This window comes from Nyctereutes procyonoides, unplaced genomic scaffold (assembly GCF_905146905.1).
Source record: "Nyctereutes procyonoides isolate TBG_1078 unplaced genomic scaffold, NYPRO_anot_genome, whole genome shotgun sequence".
Lineage (NCBI taxonomy): Eukaryota > Metazoa > Chordata > Mammalia > Carnivora > Canidae > Nyctereutes > Nyctereutes procyonoides.
The window spans coordinates 9,843,269-9,860,910 of record NW_026575036.1 but is presented as its reverse complement, the minus strand read 5'-3'; the positions used below and the strand labels follow the sequence as shown (position 1 = coordinate 9,860,910).

Sequence of the window (17,642 nt, the reverse complement as noted above, 5' to 3'; positions counted from 1 at the left end):
TGATAAATTCCTGTTGTTTCATGCTGCAGTACTATGGCTATCAAGGTAAAAATTCCTTTCAGAAATCTAAATTCTTAGTTTTCCTGCAAGGTAAGAAATCAGTTTGGTCTAAACTCTGAAGAATCCTTAACTTTTTGAAGATGTGAATTGGAAAACCTGCCTCGCTTATTGGCCTGGTATCTTTGGTATTTTTAATGATCACAATCCTTCCTGTAAGAAAGAACTGCAACTGGCTTGTTAATGATAGTGCTAAAGGCCATCTGGATGTCCATGGGCACCTGAAATTCAACATATCCACAGCTGAATTCATTACTTTTCCCCCAAACCTGTCCTTCCTCCTTGTCTTTTCCTGATAATTGTATCACCCACCATCCACCTTATTACCTAAGCCAGACACCTGAAAATTGGCTTTCACCTATGTCTTGTCTTCTTTATCAACTTGCCTTCCAAGTTATGTTGATCCTACCTCCGTGTCATCTATGTGTCATCTCTGTGTCATATATGCTCCTTCCAGTGAATCTAATTACTTCTACCTTGAGGTAGTCCCTGGTCCTCTTACCTTGGGCTTCTTACTCTCCACCAATGAATCCATTCTTCAGCTGGCCACCAGAATACACTTTCCAAATACAAACATCTTTTTTTTTTAAAGATTTATTTATTCATGAGACACACACACACACAGAGAGAGAGAGAGAAAGAGAGAGAGAGAGAGAGAGAGGGAGAGGCAGAGACACAAGCAGAGGGAGAAGCAGGCTCCATGCAGGGAGCCTGACATGAGACTTGATCCTGGATCTCCAGGATCACACCCTGGGCTGCAGGCAGCGCTAAACCACTGCGCAACTGGGGCTGCCCCAAATACAAACATCTTCATGTCACTTTCCTATTAAGTCTTTTCTGAGCTTTCTTTTACCCACAGGAGAAACTGTACTCTTTAGAGTGTCATCTTAACCCTAAACTCTGGCCCCTGCCTCTCTCCAGCTTCAAATTTTTACATTCTCTTAGTATTTCTCACCCCAGCCATACCTGAGTACTTGAGGTGCTTGGAACTCTGTTTTGCTTCATGCCTTTCTGCCTTTACGCACACTTGGAATTCTATCCCATTATTTTTCCTAGTTATCTTTCAAGATTTAGTTCAAGCTTTACCACCTTTGGGTAGCATTTCCTATCTTCATCCTCTCATGTAATATTTTTTTTGCCACAGAATCAATGGTTTCTCCTTTATATTCCTCTTCTGGAGGACTTTTTAACTATAGTACCCACAATACTGTATTATAATTATTTGTTTACCGTTTTCCTTAATAAATTGGGAGCACCTTGAATCAGGGACCTTATCTTTTTGTTGTTGTTGTTTATTCCTAGTATTTGTCAATACCTGTACAATTTAGGCAGTCTGTTAAAATTCTTTGAATGAATGAGTTAGTAAATGAGAAGTTTCAGAGGTGCAATGAAAAGGGTTGGCAGAGAATGCAGTAGTGTTAAAACTGGTCAAGAGGAAGACACAGGGAAATGCAGCAACAGTAATAAGGGAAAGGATAATTTATTAAGGGAGACTTGGCTTTGTATGGTGGTTGAGGATAAGAGACGTGGTGGGGTTAACTAGCTTTAAGCTTCTCACTAAAAATTCTGGTACAAGGTTTTTCTATTGCTCTAGAAGTATAGATGGTATCTGGGGTCAAATGAAGTTTGGTGGATATCATTCAGTTTGCAAATATTAGCACATACAAACTAAATCTTTACAGTAACAACACTGCATTTATATAGTGCTTTACTGTGTACAAAATCCTTTACTTCTATTATTTTGAATCTTAGAACAGTTATTTCCCTAAGCTTCAGTTTTCTTTTTTTTTTTTCTTTTTTTTTTTTTTTTTGTAAAATGAAGATAATAGCCATCTCCTAGGATTGTTTACAAGATGTGTTGTTATGTCTGGCACACAGTTTAGTACCAAATATGTTGTTAGAGCAGGAATTTGAGGCCCAAAATGGGTCAATGACTTGCTTGAGGTTACAAAAGTAAGTTAGTGGCAGATTTAGATATACATTCCATATCTTATGGCTTCCTGTTAAAATATTCACTTTACTACACTACACTATAGTATTTTTTACATTACTTGGTGCATGACATCTTTAATTTCCTTGAGAGGCTCACCCAAAAGCAGGCTTTGGAATTACTCTATCAGAGAGCTGATTGCCAAAATCAAGCAAAGTCTAAAAGATGGCTAAAATCAAAATGCAAATATAAATAATTTTTATAGCTTGCATTGTTTCCTAGTCTATTTTATACTTGAAGGTTGTCATCAGAGAATCTTAGCAGACTCGCTCCTGCCCTCGTGAAGTTCTGTGAAGATTTGCTCTCATTTTAACTGATTTTTAAAATACTGTTTTTGAGTCCAGTTTTTCTGCCAGAACAAGTGTCAGTTTGGGGCCCTAGAATTAAGGTAGCAGGCATCTGAAGTGGGAACTGGAGCAGAAAGAGAGTGAAGAGTGAATCTGGGCTACAGCAGACACTGACAATCATACCCATCTGTCCTTGTGTTTTCTGTAGAGTTTTGTCCAGGAAGAATCTGACGCCACAAAATGTGAACTGGAGATGAAATTATTAAGTGAAACAGTTTTATCAGGTATTCTTCTAAATTACATTTGTAGAACTTAACTTTATTGGGATTTTTCTGCTTAAACAGAAATGCAGGGTCATTATTTAAAAAGTTCGGATATTGCAGAAATATATTTAAAGTGAAAATTCTTCATAATCTCTCTTCTGAAATAGTAAATATTAACAAAAATTTCTCCTATTTGTATTTCTTCTCTTTGTAGCTCTCTTTTCATTTTTAATGAAACCATGATATATCATTACAAATGTTTGAAAATTACTTTTTTATCAGTAATATTTGTTATTTTATGTAACATATTCTGCATACATACATAGAACATACTACATATTCTACTTAAATGAATTATAGTCAACACTATCCTAAATCAGAGCACATTATAACCTTGCTTTTTAGTAGCTGTATATTCCATCCTGTAGTGGAACATTATTTAAATCTTTATTAATATACAATAAAGTTCTTTTTAATTTTTTTATTACAAACAATGTTGTAATGAATATTCACAAACACATATACAATCATAAATTTCTCAACACTTTTGTATTCAGTCCTGGAAAATCGCAATTGGAGAGAGTTTTAAAATGTCAAAATGATAGTGATGTCTAATTTGCAAATCTTTATTTTATTTTTTTCAATGCCTTAAAATAGCAACTCTCATTTATTTTATTTTTTAATATTTTCTTTCAATTCAATTTGCCAAAAATAGTGTAACACCCAGTGCTCATCTCATCATGTGGCCTCCCTTAATGCCCATCACTCAGTTACCCCATTCCCCACCCACCTCTCCTTTTGCAACTCTTTGTTTGTTTCCCAGAGTTAGGAGGCTCTCATGGTTTGTCTTCCTCTCCCATTTTTCCCGACTCAGTTTCCCTTCTTTCCCTTATGTTCCCTATCACTATTTCTTATATTCCACAGATAAGTGAAACCATATGATAATTGTCTTTCTCTGATTGACTTATTTCACTCACATAATACCCTCCAGTTCATCCATGTCAAAGTAAATGGTAGGTATTCATCCTTTTTGATGGCTGAGTAATATTCCATCATTTACATATCTTCCACAGTTTGGCTATTGTGGACATTGCTGCTATGAACATTGGGGTTGTTTCATTACATCTATATCTACATCTGTATCTTTGGGGTAAATACCCAGTGCTGTAATTGCAGAGTCATAGGGTAGCTCTATTTTTAACCTCTTGAGGAACCTCCACACTGTTTTCCAGAGTGGTTGTACCAGTTTGTATTCCCACCAACAGTGTAAGAGGGTTCCCCTTTCTTCACATACTCCCCAACATTTGTTTCCCATCTTCTTAATTTTAACCATTCTCAGTGGTGTAAAGTAGTAATATCTCATTGTGGTTTTGATTTGTATTTCTCTGATGGCAAGTGATGTGGAACAATTTTTCATGTGTTTGTTGGCCATCTGTAGGTCATCTTTGGAGAACTGCCTGTTCATGTCTTCTGCCCATTTCATAACTGGATTGTTTGTTTCTTGGGAGTTGAGTTTGATAAGTTCTTTTTTTTTATTTTTTTTTGAGTTTGATAAGTTCTTAATAGATCTTGGATATTAGCCCTTTATCTGATATGTCATTTGCAAATTATCTTCTCCCATTCTAAATGTTGCCTTTTAGTTTTGTTGGCTGTTTCCTTTGCTGTGCAGAAGCTTTTTACCTTGATGAAGTCCTAATAGTTCATTTTTGGTTTTGTTTCCCTTGCCTTCATAGATGTGTCTTGCAAGAAATTGCTGTGGCCAAGTTCAAAAAGGTTGTTGCCTGTGTTCTCCTCTAGGATTTTGATGGATTCTTGTCTCACATTTAGATCTTTTAGCCATTTTGAATTTAGCTTTCTGTATGATGTAAGAAAATGGTCTAGTTTCATTCTTCTGCATGTGGCTGTCCAATTTTCCCAAAACTATTTATTGAAGAAACTTTTTTTTTTTTCCATTGGATATTCTTCATTGCTTTGTCAAAGATGAGTTGACCATAGAGTTGAGGGTCCATTTCAGGATTCTCTATTCTGTTCCAATGATCTATGTGTCCGTTTTTGTGCCAGTACCATACTGTCTTGATGATCACAGCTTTGTAATACAGCTTCAAGTCAGGCATTGTGATGCCCCCAGCTTTGGTTTTCTTTTTCAACATTCCTCTGGCTATTTGGGGTCTTTTCTGGTTCCATACAAATCTTAGGAATATTTGTTCCAACTCGGTGAAGAAAATCCATTGTATATTGTTAGGAATTGCATTGAATATGTAAATTGCTCTGGGTAGCACAGACATTTTCACAATATTTGTTCTACCAATCCAGGGGCATGGAATGTTTTTCCATCTCTTTGTGTCTTCCTCGGTTTCTCTAATAAGTGTTCTGTAGTTTTTAGAGCAAAGATCCTATACCTCTTTGGTTAGATTTATTCCTAGGTATCTTACAGTTTTGGGTGCAATTGTAAATGGGATTGATTCCTTAATTTGTCTTTCTTCAGTCTCATTGTTACTGTATAGAAATACAGCTAATTTCTGTGCATTGATGTTGTATCCTGCCATGTTGCTAAATTGTTGTATGAGTTCTAGCAATTTTGGGGTGGAATCTTTTGGGTTTTCTACATACAGTATCATGTCGTCTGTGAAGAGGGAGAGTTTGACTTCCTCTTTGCCAACTTGAATGCCTTTATTTCTTTTTGTTGTCTGATTGCTGAGGCTAGAACTTCTAGGACTCTGTTGAATAACAGTGGTGAGAGTGGATATCTCTGCCATGTTCCTGACCTTAGGGGAAAAAACCATTTTTCCCCGTTGAAAACGATATTCACTATGGGCTTTTCATAGATGGCTTTTATGATATTGAGATATGTTCCCATTATCCCTACACTTTGAAGAATTTTAATAAGGAATGGATGCTATATTTTGTCAAATGCTTTCTCTGCATCTATTGAGAGGATCATATGGTTTTCTTGTCTTTTATTGATGTGATCTATCATATCCACTGTTTTACGAATGTTGAGCCACCCTTGCATCCCAGGGATAAATCTCGCTTGGTCATGGTGAATAATCCTCTTAATGTACTGTTGGATCCTATTGGCTAATATCTTGGTGAGAATTTTTGCATCCATGTTCATCAGGGATATTGCTCTGTAATAATTCTTTTTGGTGGGATCTTTGTCTGATTTTGGAATCAACGTAATGCTGGCCCCATAGAACGAGTTTGGAGGTATTCCTTCCATTTCTATCCTTTGAAACAGCTTTAGTAGAATAGGTATTATTTCTCCTTTAAGGGCAGCCCAGGTGGCTCAGCAGTTTAGTGCCACCTTCAGCCCAGGGCCTGATCCTGGAGACCCGGGATCGAGTCCCACGCCGGGCTCCCTGCATGGAGCCTGCTTCTCCCTCTGCCTGCATCTCTGCCTCTCTCTCTCTCTCTCTCTCTCTCTCTCTCTCTCTTTCTCTCATGAATAAATAAATAAAATCTTAAAAAAAAATCATTTTTCCATTAAATGTTTTGTGGAACTCCCCTGGGAAGCCATCTGGTCCTGGACTTTTGTTTCTTTGGAGGTTTTTGATGACTGCTTCAATTTCCTCGCTCGTTATTTGTCTGTTCAGGTTTTCTATTTCTTCCTTTTTCAGTTTTGGTAATTTGTAGGTTTCCAGGAATGCATCCATTTCTTGCATATTGCCTATTTTTTTGGCATATAGTTGCTCATAATATGTTTTTAAATTCATTTATATTTCCTTGGTATTGTTTGTGATCTCTCCTCTTTCATTCATGATTTTGTTAATTTGAATCTTTTTTCTTTTTAATAAGTCTGGCCAGGGGTTTATTTATCTTCTTAATTCTTTCAAAGAACCAGCTCTTGGTTTCGTTGATCTCTGAGTTCTGCTCTAATCTTTATTTCTCTCCTTCTGCTTGGTTTGGGATTTATTTGCTGTTCTTTCTCATATTCCCTTAAGTGGAAGGTTAACCTGTGTATTTGAGATTTTTCCAATTTTTTGAGGGAGGCTTGTGTTGAAATGTATTTCCTTCTTAGGACTACCTTTGCTGTATCCCAAAGATTTTGAACAGTTGTGCTTTCATTTTTGTTAGCTAATTCTTCTCTAATTTCCTGGTTGACCCATTCATCTTTTAGTAGGATGCTCTTTAACCTCCAAGTGTGAGTTTCTTCCAAATTTCTTCTTGTGGATTGAATTCTAGTTTCAAACCATTGTGGTCTGAAAATATGCAGGGGACAATCCCAATCTTTTGGTATTGGTTGAGGCCTGATATGTGACCCAGTATGTGGTCTATTCTGGAGAAAGTTCCACGTGCACTTGAGAAGAATATGTATTCTGGTTGCATTAGGATGAAATGTTCTGCATATATATGTCAAATCCATTTGGTTCAGTGTGTCATTCAAAGCCCTTGTTTCTTTGGTGATGTTCTGCTTAGAGTATCTGTCTTTTGCTGAGAGTGCTGTGTTGAAGTCTCCTACTATTAGGGTATTATTACGTATGAGTCTCTTTACTTTGGTTATTAATTGATTGATATACTTGGCTGCTCCCACATTAGGGGCATAAATATTCATAATTCTTAGGTCTTCTTGTTGGATAGCGCCTTTAAGTATGACATAGTGTCCCTCTTCATCTCTTATTACGGTCTTTGGTATAAACTCTAATTTATCTGATAATGAAGATTGCTACCCCAGCTTTCTTTTAGGGACCATTTGAATGGTAAATGGTTCTCCTCCCCTTCATTTTCAGTCTGGAGGTGTCCTTAGGTCTAAAATGAGTCTCAGCATATAGATGGATCTTGCTTTTTTTATCCAGTCTGATACCCTACGTCTTTGGTGGGATCATTTAGCCCATTCACGTTCAGATACTATTGAAAGATCTGAATTTAGTATCATAGTATTACCTATACAGTCCCTGTTCTTACGGATTGTTTCTTTGGGCTCCTTTTTTCTTTTACAGGGTCCCCCTTAATATTTCTTGCAGAGCCAGTTTGGTGGTCACAAATTCTTTCAGTTTCTGGCTATCCTGGAAGTCCTTTATCTCTCCTATTTTGAATGACAGCCTTGATGGATAAAGTATTCTTGGCTGCATGTTTTTCTCATTTAGTACCCTGTATACATCCTGCCAGCCCTTTCTGGCCTGCCAGGTCTCTGGGGATAGGTCTGCTGTTAATCTGATGTTTCTCCCCATATAAGTTAAGAATCTCTTGTCTCAAGCTGCTTTTAGGATTTTCTCTTTATCTCTGAAATTTGCAAGCTTCACTACTATAAGTCTGGGTGTTGATTGGTTTCTATTGATTCTGGGGCGATCCTCTCTATCTCTTGGATATGTATGCCTGATTCCTTCCTCAGGTTAGGGAAGTCTCAACTATGATTTGTTCAAACATATTTTCTGGTCCTTGCTCTCTCTCTCCACGTCCTCTGGAATCCCAGTAAGACAAATATTATTCTTTCACAAGCTATCACTTAATTTTCAGAGTCTCATGGACTCTCATGGACTCTTAGTTGTTTTCTCTCTTTTCCTTAGCTTCCTTTCCATCAACTCATCTTCTATGTCACTCACTCACTCTCTCTTCTGCCTCATTAACCCTAGCTGTTAGAGCATCCAGTTCAGACTGCATCTTGGTTAAAGTATTTTTAATTTAGGCCTGATTAGTTTTCAATTCTGCGGTAAGAGAATCTCTAGAGTCTTTTATGCTTTTTTAAAGAGCCACCAGGAATTTTATAATTATAATGTTGAATTTTGTCTCTGACATCTTACTTAAATCGATATCCATTCAAACTGTGCCAGAGAGTATTACTTCCAGTTGTTTCTTTTGTGGTGTATCCTTCCTTCCATTGTTATTTTGTCCAGTGCAGAATGGCTGTATGAGTGAGTAGAGTAAAAAAATATCAACCACGACCTAAGTAAAATACACCCTATCTGACTGTGATTTGCAGTTTATAGCACAAGTTGAGCTTTCTCCTGGGCACTCCTGTTTTTTATGCATCTCCAGGAATATTGAGACTTTGCTGCTCCTTCTGGAATTTTGTCCTATTTCACCACTGAGCACTTTTCAGGCAGGCAAGACTCTCTCAGGAGCAGATTTTAAAGGATCCAATTGCATGCCCTAGTGCTGCACCACTTTCCTGCAGTGTCTTACAAAGCCTCCCTCCCCTACACTGTTTATCTTCCAATATATCCCCTCTGTTTCTCTTCTTCACACTCCTACTTGTAAGACATGATCACTTTTCTCCAGCTGTAGTGTTCCAGCTGTTCTTTCTTTACATCTCAGGTTGAATTCATAAGTGTTCAGGGTGGTTTGAAAGTTATCTAGCTAAATTTGGGGGACCAGATGAAACAAGGATCCCTACTCTTCTACCATCCTGCCTCCTCTCCACTGTCATTTATTTCGCATATAAATGCCAATTTTTGACAAAGTTCAGCAAAGATAGCTCATCTCTGCTTCATATAGCATCAGCTGAGGTGGCGATACAGGGGCCTGGAGAATCTACATTCCAGGCAGCTCACTCACCTGGATGGCAAGATGGTCTAATTTGCAAATCTTTTAGTTTGGGATTTATGTACACCACTTCCCACTAACTCCAGGGGAATCCATTTTCTATAGATTTCTTAGCATTTTTTCATAACATTTCTTGTCTACTTCACTTTTTTCCAACACACTTTTATGTCAGCAGCCAACTAGGTTTATACCTTTATAACTTTTCTATAATCCTAAGGAGGTAATTTTCCTGTTTAGAGTTAAGATAATATAGTCAGTTCATGAACCTCTGTCAATAATACCTAGGTTTTCTGCATGGTGATCCCTGAATAGTATATATTATAAATGTCTGAATTTGGATACAATACTCTTTTTCCTTTTTAGGTTAAATGGATTCTTAATTAGATACATTTGAAAATTAAAGTCTGCTTTTTATTGAAGATATACAAGGGAAAAGGGGCAATTGCTTAACAGGAACTTTCTTTGCATGTCATCATTAATTCTCAGTGTCTGATCTCCATGGGTTAAACTCAGTGGTTTCTCAGTGTTTCCTTTTATGGGAGAGGGAAATTGTAATGATAAATAATAAGAGTAACAGTTTCTAAGATTTACTATGTGTTTGGCACCTGTTTTAAGCTTTTTACATGTATTAACTTACAACTTCCCCAAATTCAATAAGGTAGATACTAATATCTCTTTTTTAGAGGAAGGGAAGAAAAGACATGTTAATTAGCATATACTGCATAAGGTCACACAGCTAGTAAAGAGTGAAACGTATATGAGGTCTGATTTCCCTTTCTTATCCATCACACTACATTGAAAGCGTTTTGGTGACAGTTGGGAATGGTCTTAGTGATATGTAACTTAAAATATTCCCTTGATTATGCACTGACAATCATGGAATTATGGAATTTCCCCATAAAATTTCTAAACAGAAGGGATTATACAATACAGTTCTTCACTTTTAAGCCTCAATCCCCACCCCAACCCCCCTTTTTGTAGTGAGCTGGCCCTGTTTTTGCTGAAAAAAAAAATTAGCCTTAATTTAATGTATGGACCAAAATTTATTTTTTTCATGATTTTACTTTCTTCTTTCAGATTTTTAGCCCCATAAGGTCCAATTAAAAAACATTATGTCATCAAATTTTGTGTTAAGCCACTTTTTTGTTATTTTATAATGAGAGGTAGTGGAATATGCCACCCCAAAATATGCTACTTTGGCATAAGGATATTTTAAGTTAAGAGCAATTGAAAAGATAAAGATGTAAGAAAAGCTGCCTACCCTCCCCCTATTTGTCTAAAAGTAGGACATAAAATTTCAAAGGTGTCCCTCCTCCCCTCTTTACCAGGAGAGACAGTGGTTAATGACCAGAGACAGCTTCAAACCCTGTCAGCCTGGAGAGGGGACAAGGGGAATCTGCATAACAAACTTTACTAACTAGTCCTTTTCTCTACCCTCAGAAACTGCTTTCCTTTGTCTTGTCAGTTCTCCATAAATTTGTTGTTCTTGGTTGAAGATGCTGTATAGGCCAGGATTCTGAGCCATCTCTTCAGGTTTACTCATTTTTCTCTGGGTATCTCTCATGCATGAGGAATACATATTAATAAGTGAATGGGTTTTTTTCTCTTGTTAATCTGTCTTTTGTTATAGGAGTTTCAGCCAAGAACTCAGAAGGGTAGAGGGAAAATTATTTTCCTCTTCTATAATGCAACATATTTTTATACTTATTTTATTAGTAGCATGCTTATTATATGAAAATTCCTAAAATGTTGGTATATAAAATATAAATGGAACCTTCCCCATTATCCTACCACTATACATCCCTATTACTATTTTGAAGGTTAGCTTTGTGAATAGTTTTGAATTAACTACTTTTTGAAGATTTAGTAGCTAAATAAAAACTTTGTTTTTCAGTATCAGATTTTTTTCCTTTCCCTCCTAATACCAAAATGTTACAATTTATTTAGAAACTGAATTAATCTGATTAATTTTAGCACAGTTGTTGCTGATAGAGAATGCTACTGAAAAACCGACTTTCTTTGAAGACAATGAGGTCGACTTATGCCAATTTACAACCCTGGGTGGAGTGTACCATTTGGATATTTTGGAGCTTCCCCCACAGTATAAACCAATGAAAAGCTGGATGATTGTGGAAGTAGGTTGGTTTTTGAGTCAGATTTATGAGTAAAATAATTTCTCACACTTTTATCTTAAATAATCTAACATCTAGTGAACTTTAACCTTTAACCCTATTAACCATAAAGGAAAAAACTAATTTTAAACTGTCTTGAATTTATATGTTTAGATTGTGCCAATTTGGTCTTAATGATAGTCTATTTAAAAGGCTTTCAAACTTTTTCTGTAAAGGGTCAGATGGTAAATATTTTCATATTTGTGGGCATGCCAGCTCCGTTGCAACACTACCATTGTAACAATACAACAGCCATATGTAAATAAAAACCTTATTGTCATTTACATATGGACCAGATTTTCCAGGGACCATAGTTTGTATACTCTGGTCTAGATCAGTGGTTCTCAACATGTGGTCCCTTGGCCAAAAGTATTGGCATCATCTGGGGATTTTCTAGAAATGCAAATTCATGGGCCCCATTCTAGTTTTACTGAATCAGAAAGTCTGGAGATGAGGCTTGGCAGTCTGTATTAGCAAAACACACCTTAAAGTTTGAGAACCTCTGGTCTGGATCCTTGATGTGTAAAGTATGTCCATGAACCAGCAACATCAGCATCACCCAAAAACCTGTTAGAAATGCCTAATTTGGTAACCTCAGTTCAACTGAGTCTGAATTTTAAAAAGACCCTCAGGTGTTTCATATGCACATTTAAGTTTGAGAAGCACAGATCCAGGTTATGGCAATGTTGCTGATGCATGTTCCATGCTTTTAGTAAGGATGCTGATGACAGCAGTTGTTAGATCATTTTTGAAGGAGTTCCTCACTCCTGTTTCGATAAATAGTAGCATTTTCCCTAGCTAGTCACTTTGTTTACTTTAACTTTGCTTCATGGTGGCTTATGTACCAATTATATCCTGTTATGTTGTCACAGCTCTTTCCTCCTTCCTTCCCTCCTCTCCAGGCTTTCTGTTTTCTCCCCCTCCCTCCCATTCTCCCTGTTTCTCCACCTCTTTCACTTTCTCCTCCAGCACATCATGTACATAGACTGACAGGCACTTCTCACCCACAGTTCTACCCATTAAAGACCTTGGTACATTTTTGTATTAGAGTGGTATTTCTCAGCATTCCCCCCCCCCATTATTACCCCTCTAAGGAGACTTTGTAGATATTTTCTTTCCTAACCCCCCACCCCATGAAATTTTAATACCACAGTTATATAGTATTTTTGTGTATGTAATATATCTATATCTATCTGTGCTTTATACCTAAACAGTATGATTTATGCCCCCTAAACATTTTCACCCCTTTGGGATGATATTGCAGTTCTTTTCCCATTCTCCCCACAAATGAGAATGCACTTACTAGAGCATGCCTGGGGAGATAATCTGGACTGTAACCACTTTAAACAATCTTTTTAAAAAATTTTTTTAAATATTTATTTATTTATTTATTTATTTATTTATTTATTTATTTATTTATTTTATTAGGGTTGAATTTGCCAACATAGAGCTCATCCCATCAAGTGCCCCCCTCAGTGCCTGTCACCCAGTCACCCCCACCCCCTGCTCACCTCCCTTTCTACCACCCCTTGTTCGTTTCCCAGAGTTAGGAGTCTCTCATGTTCTGTCTCCCTTTCTGATATTTCCCACTCATTTTTTTCTCCTTTCCCCTTTATTCCCTTTCACTATTTTTTATATTCCCCAAATGAATGGGACCATATAATGTTTGTCCTTCTCCAATTGACTTATTTCACTTAGCATAATACCCTCCAGTTCCATCCACGTGGAAGCAAATGGTGGGTATTTGTCATTTCTAATGGCTGAGTAATATTCCATGGTATACATATACCACATCTTCTTTATCCATTTATCTTTCGATGGACTGAGGCTCCTTCCACAGTTTGGCTATTGTGGACATTGCTGCTATAAACATCAGGGTGCAGGTGTCCCGGCGTTTCACTGCATCTGTATCTTTAAACAATCTGTTTGAATCAGCTTTTCCTATCCCACGGTTACTTGAAGGACAATGGGGAGTCCAAGAAAGGCATCCCTTTGGTGAAGGTAGGCTTTCAAAAGTCTTTATCCATAGAAAGGGCCCAGCCAGAGCTGGGGTTTCCAAGAATTCATTCAAAGATCTGTTCTTGAATTTTGTTGGTGTCCTGATATCACCATTTCATATTCTCCACTTGAGCCCAAAGTATCCTCCTTTACACTTGTTTTTCTCTTCTGCAACAGAAGTCTTCTTCCTTTTATTCAAGTCTCTTTTCAATAATCTCCCACCTCCTCTAGAGTTTCTACCAATTCTCTGTTTTTCCTGTTTTGTACTATTCTTAATCTTCCCTACTTCTCCCTCCCTAGATCCTTTCCTGCTATGTTCAGATAATAGACAAATCTCCCTGATCCCAGAGATAGCTGCTGTTGGCTTAATTTACTTTCTCTTCCCAGCTTTATTGAGATATAATTGACATAAAGCATTGTATAAGTTTAAGGTGTACCAACGTGATGATTTTTAATTTACTTTCATCCATTCATTTCTACACTTCTCAGAAGTTTGCTAATACTACTCCTTTCTCTCTTTACCTACACACCCTAACCAAGGTATTAGAAAATGGTATTTGGGGTCCTATAGCTCTGTTTTTGAGTTGTGATGCCTCCTTGAAGTCATTTGTAATCTTTGGCAAATTATTTGATTTCTCTAAGTTCTAGCTATCTCTGTTAAATATATGTCTTGTAGTATTCCTTGGAGGAATAAGATAATGAGTAAGTCCCAGCATAGAACCTGGACCATAAGAAAATTCTGTAATTCAGATTTAGTGATTTTACCCCTTAATCAGTATGTCTTAAGTTTGTTGTGACATTTTGTTAATCTGTAGTTAAATGAGGCCAATCTTCAGTGCTTATAAAGAATAATTATATATAGCTTACTCACCATTGTTTACATCTTTAATTGTTGCCAGTCAGCTTCTAACTAGATGTTATTTTGGTCATTTTTGAAAAGATACTCAAAGAAGGATTGCAGAAATACATATATCCTCCAGAAACTACTGAAGATGTAGAAACAGAAAATGCTTTCCCACCCATAAAGGTCACGCTTGAGGTTCAAGAGAATGTAATCTTTTTTGAGGATCCTATGGTTGCAAGGTGGGATGCTGAAGGTACAGCAAATCGTTATTCAGCTTTGATAATTATGTAATGAAAAGAGCTATAACACAAATCCTTAAAACAGAAAATACAGTGTGTAAACTCTGAATTTCTAATCTTCACATTCCTGTGGCAATTCTGGAGTCTTTGTTTGCTCTTGATGGAAATGAATAGAGATTAGAGTTTATTTATAGTTTTGTAACTGTTAATTCCTGAAGTGTTATATCTCCCATCATCTCTGAACAATTACTTATATCATGCTTTAAAAAAATAACAGAAATATCAAAATAACACATGAAAAACAAATAAATGAAAAACCTACTCTCTCCTGAAATGACTACACAATTCAGATTTGGGTAATTGAAATTTACTTTAATAATTTAGAAATTGCAAATCTTATTACAAACAAGTACTGGAGATCGGGAGTGGGCCATTGGCAGACCTGAGATAGAGGAACACTAGCTGCTTTCTGCCTCTTTATAACTTGATTGTTGAACCATGGGAAATTATTGCTTATCCAAAATGTGAAATAAGTAAATAACAAAATCTGAAGTACCAGCAGAATTACAAGCTAATGATTTACTAATTACTAACAAATACTTCATTTGGGGTTGACTGGCTCAACTTTGAAAAGTCTTGTTCTAAAAAAAAAAAAGTAAAAAAAAGTCTTGTTCTTGTGAATTAATGTACATAGGCTTGAGGCTGCTATAGTTTTAAAAGTTAAGGCCTAACATACCATGCAGAGGAGTTTGGACTTGATCCTGTGGACAGGAAGAAACTCCCAGCAAAATTGGCTTTTTGTAGAGATTCTCTTCCAAACATAAAAGATCAATTTATACATATTTTCAGTTGAGTGGTTTCATTCATCTTATTTTTATATAGAAAAAGTGAAACTGTTACTTTCTTCCTTATTATGAAGGTAAACATTGGCAAACTGATGGCATCAGCAATGTCTCTTATAAATCAGAAGAAAGACTTATAACATTCAGCCTAGAAACGTTTGGCCCTGTTACCTTGATTCAAGATACTCATGTTAATATGCCCTTCCAGTCATGGGAACTAAGACCACTTGGTGTGAATAAAGTACTTTTGACCGTGACTACAGTATTTACTGAAGTTCAAATACAAATTAAGGTAAATCCCGGTTATAGTAAGTCATATGAAAGAGGTAAACTGCTTTGATGACAGTAAAAGTATGTCAAAGCAGTCACTGGTGGTTTACATATTGAAATGTCTTTTATAAATATATTTAAAATATACTTTGAGCCATAATTTCTAAATGAAATAGTATTTGGATAGGTAGTATCATGTAATAAGTAAGGTGCAAATTTGTACCCTAAAGCTACAATCCTGGTTGCAGTGTGACTTCCAGAGAATTTTTGATCCACTCTAAAGAGGCTTTTTCTTCAAAACCAGATGAGAGATTTGGACTCTGTACACCTTCAAATTGCCATTTTGCAAACTTTAAAACTGGATAATTTTGCAATATTATGTTAGATCTTATATATGTAAAAAATTATCCTTAAAAGTTGCAACATGAATAGCTATTAAATAGCTACTGTAATTCAATGTGACAATATTCAGTGTTCTTAGATCATACTTCACAATGAGAGGAGACCTAGGAGATCTTTTAGTCCCATGACTGTTCAGATAAAGCCCAAAAAGACTTGACCCACTGGGTGAGATAACAGGGAGACTTTGTGGCAGAGTTCTCAGAGCTAGCCTAAAATATACCTGTCTTGCATTCTTTTTTTTTTTTTAATTTTTTATTTATTTATGATAGTCACACAGAGAGAGAGAGAGAGGCAGAGACACAGGCAGAGGGAGAAGCAGGCTCCATGCACCGGGAGCCTGATGTGGGATTCGATCCCGGGTCTCCAGGATCGCACCCTGGGCCAAAGGCAGGCGCCAAACCGCTGCACCACCCAGGGATCCCCTTGCATTCTTTTTAATACAGAAGGACATAAGGCTAAAAATACATACATAATATACATATATGTATATTATGTGGAACCTAAAGGCTGGAAATGGAATAATAAGGTAATAATTTACTTATACAAGTAAAAAGCTGCTTTCTTCTTCTTGAAACTAGGAAAACCTCTGCATGTTAACATCAATCAAACTAAGTGACAAAAAGCATTCATCTACTTTGGAAGGAAAATGGATGACTCCGATTTCTTTCATTTTTGCTTTGAAAGAAACTGGATTAAATATCTTCCCTAGTGGACACTCTCATTTTTATGTTATTATAAATTATAAGGTAAGAACAAATCTTTCCAAATTTAATGTTATAGATATTTAGAATGTTAGCAAGTATTAAATGTTCCATAACTCTTCAGATGTGTTTTATTTAGGTTTTCTATATTCACTTATACAGAATTATAGTTAGGAAGGAATAAACAACAAGACCAGAAATCCAGGGTTCTTTCAAGTTTAATAATCCTCCCCAAGAAAGTAAGTCTATAGAATGATCTTCATATTGACAAATGGAGCATTATCCACAGCTGGTCAGTTTAGTGCAAAGGTAGGTAGAGCAACTCTGCATTTTGTGTATTTTCTTTCTTCTTCCAGGCTGGATATATAGATTTCTTAAAAGAGTAAATGACTCAGCAGTTTCCCAAATATGACAAATTAGGCAAAATTAAATACATAAAAGGACCACCAATATACAGAACCCACTTCCTTCTTTCTTGGGAGAGGATCCTTGTCTGCATACTGCTTCATGTTACTCATAAGGTTTTAGTTAAATAACATCCTTCCATATTAAACTGTGTGTCCCTTGAGGAGGGGGATTATTCTTTCATCACCTATGATCCTTCTGGCACCTAGAATATTCCTTGAATCAGATGTTTTGTAGATATTTGATATGTAAATTAAGCCAAAGTAGGTTCTAATCATGAAAGATGTATTGGGCAGAAAAGTTCTATACCCCAAAACAAGTTTACAATATACCAGAAAATGATAATCTAGGTAGACATGTAACACATGAAAATAGTATCACTGAGATACTGTACATATGTGTAGAGAAAAAAAATACTTTGGTTTTTACTAAAAACCAAGCTGGCTCAATTGCCAGCTTCTCTACAAAGGCTGAATGTAGTGTACTTTTCATCTCAGAATATTCAAGAATTTTTTTTTCTGAACATATATTCTAGGCATTGTTTTAGATGCTTAGGATCCATTAATGAATAAAAAAAGTTTCCTGCCCTTGTGGAGCTTACATTCTAGCAGAAGAAGGCAAAAATATACTAGATAATCTTATATTTTATGAAAAAGAAAAAAGGGCAGACCAGGACTCATGGGGTTAAGGCAA

General features: G+C 36.3%; 1 protein-coding gene across 4 annotated transcripts in view; it reads left to right on the top strand.

The window, feature by feature from the left end:
- Positions 1 to 17,642, top strand: part of DNAI7 (dynein axonemal intermediate chain 7) — a 65,800-nt gene that overhangs the window by 46,635 nt on the left and 1,523 nt on the right. For 2 of the 4 annotated variants that reach the window (XM_055318839.1, XM_055318837.1), the window contains 5 exons: positions 2,543 to 2,618; positions 11,052 to 11,212; positions 14,187 to 14,343; positions 15,249 to 15,463; positions 16,422 to 16,589. In XM_055318839.1, coding sequence (XP_055174814.1) covers positions 2,543 to 2,618; positions 11,052 to 11,212; positions 14,187 to 14,343; positions 15,249 to 15,463; positions 16,422 to 16,589 — 777 coding nt within the window. The remainder of the gene's footprint in view (positions 1 to 2,542; positions 2,619 to 11,051; positions 11,213 to 14,186; positions 14,344 to 15,248; positions 15,464 to 16,421; positions 16,590 to 17,642) is intronic. The other 2 variants (XM_055318838.1, XM_055318840.1) reach the window with 2 other exon arrangements.